Source organism: Rattus norvegicus, chromosome 19 (assembly GCF_036323735.1).
Source record: "Rattus norvegicus strain BN/NHsdMcwi chromosome 19, GRCr8, whole genome shotgun sequence".
NCBI lineage: Eukaryota > Metazoa > Chordata > Mammalia > Rodentia > Muridae > Rattus > Rattus norvegicus.
Window position 1 is genome coordinate 27,972,589 of NC_086037.1, and position 11,722 is coordinate 27,984,310.

General features: G+C 46.0%; 1 protein-coding gene across 2 annotated transcripts; it reads left to right on the plus strand.

The window, feature by feature from the left end:
* Positions 1 to 1,446: 1,446 nt before the first annotated feature.
* LOC134483578 (uncharacterized) lies at positions 1,447 to 5,536 on the plus strand. Of its 2 annotated transcripts, XM_063278814.1 has the most exons (6): positions 1,447 to 1,722; positions 2,756 to 2,915; positions 3,381 to 3,524; positions 4,157 to 4,326; positions 5,037 to 5,142; positions 5,266 to 5,536. In XM_063278814.1, exons 1-5 carry the CDS (start codon positions 1,596 to 1,598, stop codon positions 5,099 to 5,101), a joined length of 666 nt encoding a protein of 221 aa, XP_063134884.1. In that variant the 5' UTR covers positions 1,447 to 1,595; the 3' UTR covers positions 5,102 to 5,142; positions 5,266 to 5,536. The 2 variants fall into 2 exon arrangements, with proteins under 2 accessions (XP_063134884.1, XP_063134885.1); XM_063278815.1 differs by lacking the exon at positions 4,157 to 4,326.
* The last annotated feature ends 6,186 nt before the right edge of the window (positions 5,537 to 11,722 follow it).

The window sequence follows — 11,722 nt, forward strand, 5'->3', positions numbered from 1 at the left end:
ATTGGTAGGGAGAGAATGGTAAATAATCGAGAATTCGTAGATGATGCTTTGAATGAAGTGTGGATTTCTGTGCTGGTTTAAAACAGGGTCTCAAGTATCACATGTTGCCCTCTACCTGGCTGGCCAGGATCACTTTGAGCTCAGATAAACCTCCTTTCACTTTGCAATAAATAGGCTTAAAAGAGTGGCCTCCACGGACTATGCAGACAGCATTAGCCTTTCACAGTTGAGGTGTGTAACCCACAACTATAGTTTTAGCCATGTTTTTCCATGTCTACCAGCTATTTCAGATTGTTGCTGTTCTATGCCTGACAATCAAGGATGCAGAAAAATAACCTGATAAGGACATAGTGATCACATGGTGCCTCTTCCGTACGTTCTGGTTGAGGTTTGTTAAAATTCCAATATTGCAAAAAGCTTTATATAGGGCCCATCACATTAAGGGTCACTATGCATTGCTCTATCTAAAATGGCCTAATCGGAACTGACTCCCATATAACACTTCCTGCAATCCTCATATGAGAAGCTTGAGCTTTTAGTTTTGACTTTTTCTTTTCTCGTTCTTTCTTATTTTTTGCTATAAAAGTTGAGACAAAGATAGTTAAGGCCATGAATTTGCCCCCAAAATTTGAACTACGGATGTGATCAATCAGTGTTAGTGGGTGCATTCTATAAAGTATTCATTTTTTACTATGATAGATGCTTTTGTGTTTGGTGTGGTGGCCATTTCCCAGTGTACAGGTGCTGGGACCTTGCTCTATCCACTTAATGATGTTTATAGCCTCATTTTAGACGTTTCTGTGCCACCCTCTATATCTCTTGTGTATTTTATTTTTCTGATAAAAGCTCATGGTATATCTTACTCAGGCCTGTGAGCAGTGCTCCTTTGGCGACATTGGTGCAAAGAGCAGAACCCCACAAGCAGCATGAGGTTCCCTTCACTGGAGTCTCCAATATTGCATTTTCCTCTGCCAACTGGTCTCCACACTTTTCCTAGCACCATAAAGACTTCAACTCTTTCTCCTAAGGAATTTTCTGGCAATTGTCGATTGCTAAGCACATGACTTCATGAGTGTTCCCCTAATACACACGCATGTTGTAACCTACCATGGAGACTATTTCTTGATGTGATATAAAGCACCTGTACATAATGAGACAGGAGAACTTTTGACTGCATATTCAAGCTGGTGTGAAATCTCAGGAAGTTTAATGGCTAACATTGGTGAATGTGGACAATTTGAGTTAGTGAGACATTTTTTTGGGCAAGATTTGACAGGAAACATTCATTTAGATGCATAGGAATTACTAAGGTTTTTTTAATCAAGCCTTGAGGAAAATTTGGCTTTGGAAGCAGGAGATGCTCAGTGGCTCTGCCCCAGGAAAGTCTCCTGGAAAGGGCACCTCTGCTTATGCTCAGTACAGGGAGAACATTAGCAGGGAGGCAAAGTCTGCTCCCCATGACATCTGCTGTCCCTTCTTGGACATTCTATTGTCTCCTAGAGAGTTCTGGCATCCTCTGTGATGTCACCAGTGTTGTAGTGACAACCAGTGCCCTAGTTTCTCTCAGTCTGAGTCTGGCAGTTACAAGCTAAGACATGTTTTCCCTTCTTCGCAAGCTTTTTGGGAGGGGGAACGTCGATTCTGGAGAGACTAGAGTGAAGGAGTCTGGCCTTTTGTCTCAAAGTAATGATGGACAAAGACAGCACTTCTGGGGAATGTGGAGTAAGTTCTGGGCAGTGTATTTTGAGCTTCCTGTCAGGGGGGCTGCAGGCTTAAGCTGACCTTTCTGGCAATGGGCCACAACAACTGGAGCATCTGAAAAGGAATTGAATTTCCATGAATATCACAATTCCTTACAGTCAAGGATTTCAGAACTTTAGTTTCCCCATCCCCAATGGGAGGATATGGTAAGGCCAATGCTATTATACTGTGAACTTCTGGTCTTTACTTTTCAGTTCATTTGTTCTGTTACATTGATATAATAACACTATCAGTAGTCATGGAGGGTCCACCTGTTCTGAGTTTAGACAGGGCAGCAATGTATTTCACTATCATTGCTTCTTTAAATACAGTGGGTATCTGACAGTAGTAACAGGGAGAGATTGTGCTCCAGGCAATAACCTTATGTTCTTAGACCTTCTCTGATTTCTTCTAACTGTGAGGGTCATCGTTTGCTTTATATATTAGAGGTTATATGTTACAAAAATTTTTCTACAATACCAAAACTATTTTGAACGTGTAGACCAAGATTCAGCCTGTAACCTATTCACAGTTCTGGGGCATTTGGTATTTCACATAGGGACACTGATAAGTCTGTTGAACATATACTCCCTGGAAATGCGTTTTAAATCCAAAGTTGTTGGCTTAGAGTATCAGGGTAGGACATCTGAGTGTCTCCAATCACTCAAGTTTTGTGGATGGTGAATTTATCATCTGAGTTCTGAAGCCACAGGAGTGAGGGTCCTGAAACCAACCTGTACCCTGTTCAGCTGATAATAATCCTGGAGAAGCCATCTCCATGGTACATGTAAGCACGTGATGTCCGGCATAGGGAACACCTGGCTGCTTACGTCTCTTGGTCTCTATAGAGTAGTGGGAGAACTGAGATCCCCTGAGGAGGCCTCTTAAGCATAGACCAATCGCCTAGCAGTGACACTGGGTTCCTGGCTTGTTTTCCTCCTTAGGCCTCACTGAGGTCTACGAACACTCTATGCATTCTCCCCATGCAGGTTCACTTGTGTTCTTCTACCTACAGACGCTGGGAGAGAAACATCATCCCCTGGCACTGACCTAAGCAAGAATCAGGCCATGAAGGAAAAGGAGAGGCTGATTAAAGAGCTGCAGCTCATTACCGAGGAGAGAAATGACCTGAGAGATCGCCTGAGGTTTCTGACAGAGAGATCCATGAAGAACAGGTATGAATTGCTCCAAATGCTCTTGTTTCATTCCTGGGTCTGCAAGGTCACCTTCTTATCCTATTAAGGTTTTGGGTTCTAGAAAGCTGTGCCTCCCTAACCACCCTGTGCTAAACCTCACCTCCCGTATAGTGGAGATTCAGAACCTGACCCTTCCTGAGAAGTTAGATTGAAAATGGACTCATCTGCTTCCATTTATTTAAAAGCAGAACTTGTGGTCTGAATGAAGAATTCAGGGATAAAGTCAGGGAGAGTGAGTGCCCAGTGTGCATTTGCAAAGCCCTTGACAGCTGGTGGCTTTGCAAGATTGTAATTGCAGTGAGTTTATGGTGAGTCTCTGTACTTGCTAGGCAGGGGACTGAGTGCTGGAAGATCCAGGCAGCAGCCTGGGGTAATATAGGACCCACCCTGAGTTCGTGTATTCCTAAATGCCGATGTTCATTGTATTCTATCATTTGGGGCCAGGCCACACTTCAGGCCAAATCCATATTATGAAGACCTGGAGAGAATGGAGGAGGCGGTCATGTCAATTCTGCACAACTTAGAGATGGAGAACACTGAGGTCCATGAGAACAACCATAAGCTGAAGAAGGAGATTACCTTCTCTAGGTAAGTCCTGGTCAGAAAGGCTATCACTTGTGGAATGGCCATTTCTGACTTTCTTTGTTCTGGATTGGACGGTCTTCAGCTCTGGTTCTATCTCTTGTGCTATTTACCCATCAGTGTTCCAGGGTCATTAGGACTCAGTTTTCAGTTCCATAAAAGACTGTTCCTCATCCCAGGATTGTCTAGGCATCTTCAGAAGGCTCTAGAGACAACAGTACTGATTGAAGTCAGCAGAAGGTTATTAGGCTGACCTGGACCTATGGTGTCACACCAGGTTTTACAAAACTCAGTGCGTGGACCACATGGTTAGCATGACCTTCTCTTGGTTCTACTGACCTCTTTTGAGGGTGTTGGCCCAGTACTAATTGATGTTGCCCCCATGCATTGGGCTTTCATGGATAGTTGTAGATCTATGTTCTTTCTCAGAGGTGTGGACACTAATTGGTGTCAAGCCAAGCAAACAATTTATTCTTCCCCGAATTAACTCTTTATGGTTTGTGCAGCAGCCTTATATGTATCAAGATGCATTTTATTAAGTCTTCATGGGTATGTGGGACCTGGTAGAGTTAGTGGGACTTGGGAGTAGGAATGGGAGAAAGGGCCAGCATGATCTTACTATGCCGATGTATTTCCAGAAACCTGCTCAGCCAGCTCCTGATGGAGAACACATGTAGGAAGAAGTTGGTCCCACCGAAGCAGGGGAGCAAGGGGGTACATCTTGATTGTGCACTGAACCAGAAATATTTGGTTGACTTCAACAAGAAAGATAAAGATAAAGATCAATGGCCAGAACCACCATTATCAGGTAGGGACTGTTAGCTTAACAATATCTGATAAAATTTGCCAATTTGATACATCTTTGCCTCTCTTACCACCTTTCTAATTTACACTCACAACCAGCCAACCACCTCATGTAATGGAATTGTTCATTGCTCTGCCTATGCTCAAGTATTCTGGGAATGTAACCACTTTTCAGAAACTGAATTATTGTGCAAGCATATTTTGCTGCTCTTTTTGAAGCTGCATTATAGAAATGGTGACAGATCAATAACATATCACATTATTGCATATCCATGTGATAGATTGGATCCTATGTAGAGTTTTGAACAATTTCTTGGTTCTTTGACAAATGACACTCTGTGGTCATGTGACCTCTTGTGCAGGAAGCACCTTTGGGATAAGAACCAAGTGCAAATGTCAAATTAGTACTTGTCATTGGCTTTAACCTTGGTGACATATGGACGTCTCCTTTCTTCCTGCAACCTGATGAGGTGTCTTGCCATTGCCCTGTTCTCGGTTTGCACTGGTATAAGTCTGGGTCCCATATTGGCAGCCCACATTACTGTGAGGCTCTCTGGAGATTTTGCCCTGCCCACAGAGTTAGCAACAATGATATCACTTAAAATGTCCATGTCGACTGTCCAATAGAACTGAGGTGGTAGAAGGCAGCATTCTGACAGCTGGCTTGCATTTCCCCACCAAATCAGTATCTGAAAAACTGCCTTCCTCTCCCAGGTCTCAGAAAGTGCAAGAGAGCTGGAATTGGACACACAGCAGTAAGAGAGCTTCCTGAAGAATAAGTTGCTTTCTCAGGAGTCCCTGATGACCAACATCCTGAATGGTAACAACATTTTTTGTATGAGTATTCATCCTCTGAGTTAATTTGTCATTTCTTAGAGACCCTAAATTTATATACCACTAAGCCAGCCTGACTGATTGAGGTCTTACTCACTTTCTTCTTCAGAAAACAGCACTTGAGAGACAACTTGGGGGACCGCCTTTCATTATGTGTGCTAGAGGAGAAACAGCAATACGTCTGTGCTTCTAAATGTTCGTTAAGAATATGCTTTTAGAAATATTTTTGTTATGATTTTAATTGAAGTTTTCTTTTTGTTGTTTCATATTTATATGTTCTTGTTACTATTTTTACTTTAAAATATTTTTAAATATTTTTATTCATTTTAATCCTGTTTTGTTGTAAAAATGTATTTGTTATGAATAAAAATTGAATTCTATCTCTTGACTCTTAAGACCATCATTCTTACTCAAGGGTTCTGTCACCTCCTGTGGACTTAGAACTGACAGCTACAGATGGATCTCTGCATGTTCCATGGATCCTGGGCTAATAAGTGAATTCAAAGTCACCAAGGGGTACTCAGTGTGACAGTGTCTTTTGTGTGGAGAATGTGGCTGTTCCTCGGACACACACTTTATGATGTAATCACTGACACACTTTACCCAATTGTTAGGGTCCATGTGGTTCTTCTGAGAGAGCAGCAGATGCTCTACCCTGTGAGTCATCACCACAGCTCCTGCAGGTGGCTTTTGTTATTCCACATGAGGTGCTGTATTAGGTGGACAGGATCACCTATGATTAAATAGAGAGATCTCAGGAGATGTGTGTTCACAGGGAACTTACTGAGCCGTGCGTTCTCAACGTTTTAGGTTGCCAGGCATCCCTACAGGGCTCTGGTGTTCCCACTGCTCATTGTGGGTCAGGATCATCCTGCAGCATCACTTAGTGTCCATATTAGAGCAGATCTTTCACCTGTTATCAATGATGACCATATGTATTCTGCACATCTGATAAAATACAGAATAGAAACTAGCTTCTTGTAGGCCAGCTTGGCATAATGAATTCTTTTGATTGTTAGCAAGAAACTTATCTTTATCTAAGCAGTTTAGGGAGGAACCTCCAGAGCATCCATAGTGAATGCAGCCTATAGCTGTGAACACAGGTTTCTTTTGGAGAGCAGGCCTGTGCAAGCCCAACCTAGGTGGGACAGTTCAAGCTACCCTTTTCCATGGCCAATCTGGGATCGTATTGAGAATGTATTTTTTCCAGGTGACTGATTTCCAATTTGTGGAATTGATCTAACTTGCTGAGAGTGGAGGTGACTCAGAGAGTTAAAGTACAGAAGAACCAATCCAATATGTCCACAAAAGCTTGCTGTCACCCCAGGGCTTTTAAAAGCTCAGCAGCTAGAGAAGCAATGTAGTATTTGGTTACTCTCATGCTTAGGTCTAGTCATTCATTATAAGCTGACCATGACACAAAAAGAGTCATCTGTGTCACAATAGAAACTAGTTGTAACTAGACTCACACCACACTATCACATCACTACCGTATTGAGGTTCTCAGTTACTATCTAAGAACCTGGAAGAGGCCTGGGTATTGCTACACAAACTCATGATTTATGTCTTCATGACACTGTGTGCTTTGTCCTGTTAATGCTACCATTGGCATACAACACCTTGGATACTTTGTGCTGACATCTGTGACCTGAGACAATAGTTCATGTCATCCTATCCTGAATAAAATGTCCTTAGAGTACAGTGTAGTGGGAGGGGCCTTCTTTTCCTGTGAGATAGCAAAACATTTCCAGTCTTCAGTCAAGTCTGACAGCCATTGTCAGTGCCTGTCTTGAGATGTCCACATTTTCAGCTGAGAGTCTTCATCCAGGCAGCTCTGTAATTCTGTAGAAGATTAATAGGTTCCAACCCTAGGATTTAATTCTGCATGACTGTACTTGCCGAACATGCTCAAAGCCCTGTGTTCCACCCTAGCCCTCTGTGCTTTAGAGAAAGAAAATAAAGAACCACATTGCACTTGAAGTTTCTCCTCCAACAAAAGGAGAGCCTGCATGGGGCCTTTAAGTAACTCTAAACCCCAGCTTCCGCCCACAGCTCCCTCCATCAATTCCATGATTGGTGTGTTTTCACTACTACTCACTTTCTTCTGTGTGCAAAGAATGTGCACCATGTCAGTAAAGTGTGTGTGTGTGTGTGTGTGTGTGTGTGTGTGTGTGTAGTCCCTAGTGAAAACTGTCGAGATACATGCAGACTCATGCTACTACTGTCCCATGGCACCTTGCAGGGAACCCTGAAATGGTGGCTACTTTAATACAGTCTAAACCGGGTGTGCATGGTTTCTGTAAGGTCACCACTACAGAGAGCAGGAAAAGCTTCAGTAGTCACATGGATGTGATCAATCAGTGTTAGTCATGCCCTTCCAGCATGGTAGACTGCAGGTTGTCTGTCCCCATCACTTTGCTCTCTTGTGCCCAAACAATGCCAAGGTCAGGGCCGTTGAGCCGTGAGGCAGAGGCTTACCACCCTGAGTGCTGCCTAAGACCCCTAAGACTGTCTCTTTCGGGTGTGTGCGTGCTGGACACTCATGGATCCTGAGATCTCCGCAGCTGAGGTGAAACAGTACCAGAGCCATTGCAATGTGGGCACACATTTGGTTGTGGAGCTGGGCCACTCTTTGACTTTTGTTGAGTGGAGAGACAACTGTTGGCTGAGCCTTTGGTGAACCGGATGGCCCCTGGCCACGTCAGCAGTCAGCAGTATCAAAGGGGAGCAACCAGTGTTTTATGTTCCATTTTGTCATCGCTGGTCAGTGTTCTGATGCCACAGCACATGGCTGGTCTCAATCTCCCCATGTGGCCACAATCCCTAATTGATATGGCCTCCACTTCCGAAGTGCCACTGGGATTTCTGTAGAACCCCTAAGGCAGCAGCAAGCAGGAGCTCCTGACTATTCCCTCCCTGCTCTCTGGATCTGCAAGTCGTTCTGTGTACATATGGCTATTCCCTCATATACTCTTGATCCCATGATACCTTAATAAACACTTGAATCATGCCCTGATGGCCAGTTTTCAACTGCTACCTGACACCATCTATAATCGCCTGGGAAATGAGGGACAGTCTGGATCAGACTGGCCTTTGAGCATGACTATGCGTGACTGTCTTCGTTGCTGTGGGAGATGCCAGACAGCCTCTTTTCTGATCCTAGAGTCCCTATAGCCAGCCACTTGTCCCCTCTACAGCCAGACCCTACTTCTGCTCCTAGGCACTGTCTTGGACTTCCTTCTCTCAGGTGGCTTCTCTCCTTTGGTTGCTACAGAAACCTGTTATGAGGACAGGAACAGGGAGTTAAGAGTTCAAAGCCATCTTCCCACTGATGTTCTTTCTCAGAGGTCAGTGGGACACTTAAAGAGTTTTGTGTATACATTTTATTAAGCAAGGGACAATCATGCATCAGACACAGGAAACTAACAGCACATCTACTGGACCTCCTTCAACACCTGGGCATCTCTTCTGGCCTGTGCTTCTGTGTGCTGAAACCTGGGGACCAACTTCCTGTGGTGTTTCCCAGGATGACTATGCACATTACTACACTGGCGTAAATCCTCAAAACTCACAAACAGCAACAGGACCGACTGCCACAGGAACGGTTCTCTATCAACAGATACCACAGACCAGCAAGCAGAAGCATGGGAGGGTGGTGCTGTGGTTCACACACTTCTCTTTCCTCACTAGGGCAGGTGACCCGCTGGAGAAAACAAGGAGGCAGCAGGATGGAAGAGGAAAACTACAACCCAGTCCTTGCATTAAACACCCAAGCACATTTAGACTAGAAGAGAGAAGTTTGCCAAGAATGAGGGCCACTTTGGACATCCATCATCAATAGCCCTGGCTGTCTAGGCCAGCATCAGATCCAGCAGTCTCCAGGCAGGTGTCAGCTAGGCCCTAAAGGGCACTAAGAGCATTAACCATGAAAAATAGAACAAGATCTCTGCCTCTTGCCTGCCTGACAGCCAAGCATGTGTATGCCCTGGCAATGCTCACGCTGGGACCCCTGCGAGATATTAAGATATAGAGACCTGATAGTTGATTAGGACCCTGTTCAAAAAGGAAGACACCGGATATTTCCCTCTGGCATCCATATGTGCATGCATGGTTGTACAAACTGGTAGAATCTCTCTCTCTCTCTCTCTCTCTCTCTCTCTCTCTCTCACACACACACACACACACACACACACACACACACACACACACATTCAAAGTTTTGAAGCACAGCAGAAGAATCTCTGGGACTCTAAGCCTGACCAGCCTCATCTGTGAGTCACAGCTTCTGTGTGAGAGCTCCTTTGTGTGAGAGGCATAGGGTGACTGAGGAAGGTTGCTGGTGTCCATCCCTGGCCTGCATGTGCATGCTTAGAGACATGGACACATGCACATGCTGAGTACCCCTCATCCAATCCTGAAATCTGAAAAAACTGAATTTCAAATCCAGGCATTCTCCTAACCTACACCTTCCCTCAGGAATTGGAGATGAGGCCTTGCAAGAATCCTCAACCAGTGAGACTGGCCCAGACCTTCTGAGATCCATTCTGCCCCAGGAGAACACAGCAAGTGGTATCAGGACAACACAGAAACTCAAGACTCCAGCCTGATGCAGGGACCACCTGCTGGGTTAGGAGAAGACTCAGCATCAGGTTCCTGAACGAAAACATCACCTCTGAACACACGGGGTCGCTGTGGCTATGCCTTCAAGGCATCTTCAGCAGCAGCTTAAATGGACTAGGGATGACTATGGGAATCTGCCTGCAGGGTGATGTGAGAATCCTTTTGCTAAGGCTTGATAGCTAGATGTTGCCACAGAAACCCTTGAACTCTTCTTGGAGTACAGTCCAGGCAGAGGCTGAACACAAAACATTCTGATTATGACCTGAGTTTAACAGATAATCCGGAACCTGAAGGCCACAGGCCCAAAGGTCTGCACTGCAGGGGTAAGGCATCACTGCAGGGATGCCCACACAGTGCAGGGGTGAGGTGTCACTGCGGGGATGACCACACACTGCAGGGGTGAGGCATCACTGCAGGGATGACCACACACTGCAGGAGTGAGGAGTCACTGCAGGGATGACCACACAGTGCAGGGGTGAGGTGTCACTGCGGGGATGACCACACACTGCAGGGGTGAGGCATCACTGCAGGGATGACCACACACTGCAGGAGTGAGGAGTCACTGCAGGGATGACCACACACTGCAGGGGTGAGGCATCACTGCAGGGATGACCACACACTGCAGGGGTGAGGAGTCACTGCAGGGATGACCACACACTGCAGGGATGAGGTGTCACTGCGGGGATGACCACACACTGCAGGGTTGAGTTGTCACTGCAGGGATGACCACACACTGCAGGGGTGAGGAGTCACTGCGGGGATGACCACACACTGCAGGGGTGAGGTGTCACTGCGGGGATGACCACACACTTCAGGGGTGAGGTGTCCCTGCGGGGATGACCACACACTGCAGGGGTGAGGTGTCACTGCGGGGATGACCACACACTGCAGGGGTGAGGCATCACTTCGGGGATGACCACACACTGCAGGGGTGAGGTGTCCCTGCAGGGATGACCAGGAAGCTGACTGAGCTCCTCAGGGCTCTCCCTGTCCTGAATGTGCTTCCCTTCTAGGTGAGCACGGCAGCTTTCAGGGTGCTGGAGGCCTGTGTGGGCAGCAGTAGAAACTGCTATCCTTGTTATTCACAGCTGAAACTATCACACAGGGCATTCCAGAAGTGAACACCACCAAAGTGGGGCCTTTCACAGCATTCTGGGTAGGATGGCACAAAGCCCCATGACAATTTCGCCTGTGATCCATACCAAATGTCTGCTGTCAGTGCCTGTCTGTTAGGAGCCACCTGGATGATCCAGGGGATGGTCCTGAAGAAAAGGCTTGGCAAAATAGAGGTCCCCAAAGCCAGAGGAGCAGTGAAGAGGTGCAGGGGCTGTAGACCATGGAGACTGACATATGCTGATGTTAGATACCCAGACTCATCCCTGTGTCCAAGTCTGGATGTCATAGAGGTACCTGGCAAAGGTCCCAACAGTGTCCTTCAGGATTCAGCTGTCTCCCTACTTGCCCTCCACCTAACCCACTTCCTGTGGTTCTGGGAGTCAAGGACTTCATCACCTTTTTCGTTTTCTTGTCATATTGCAGGTACTGTGACTCGACCACTCTTCCTCCTGCAGGAGACACATCGTTTGTCACAGAACAGGACTGCTGCACCAGGAAGACCCAGAGCATAACCAGGACCCTGCAGTGAAAAGCAGGACTGGCCCTTCATGCTGAATGACAGGAAAAGCACCCGGCCTTCTCTTTGTTGCAGACTGGATTCCTCAGCCTTCCTGTTATGAACAGGGCACTAGTACCCTTCACAGGATACTTAGTGTTTATAAGACATTTATAGAATTCATCTGGTATGTAGGCCATTGGGCTAGGAGCCAGCATCAAGGCATCAAGTAGGAGGAAATACAGAAACATTCTAGGAAGGGACAGCCAGGGGCCAGTGGGATGGCTCAGTGATTGAGGACCAGAGTTCAGATCCCAGCACATGGATGTTCACA

Excerpts from the sequence above, each read along its gene's own strand:
- LOC134483578 (XM_063278814.1), top strand. The coding sequence starts at position 1,596 with ATGTTTTCCCTTCTTCGCAAGCTTTTTGGGAGGGGGAACGTCGATTCT. Across the intron at positions 3,525-4,156 it reads AAGGAGATTACCTTCTCTAG|AAACCTGCTCAGCCAGCTCC; the intron begins GTAAGTCCTGGT and ends ATGTATTTCCAG. Across the intron at positions 4,327-5,036 it reads GCCAGAACCACCATTATCAG|GTCTCAGAAAGTGCAAGAGA; the intron begins GTAGGGACTGTT and ends TTCCTCTCCCAG.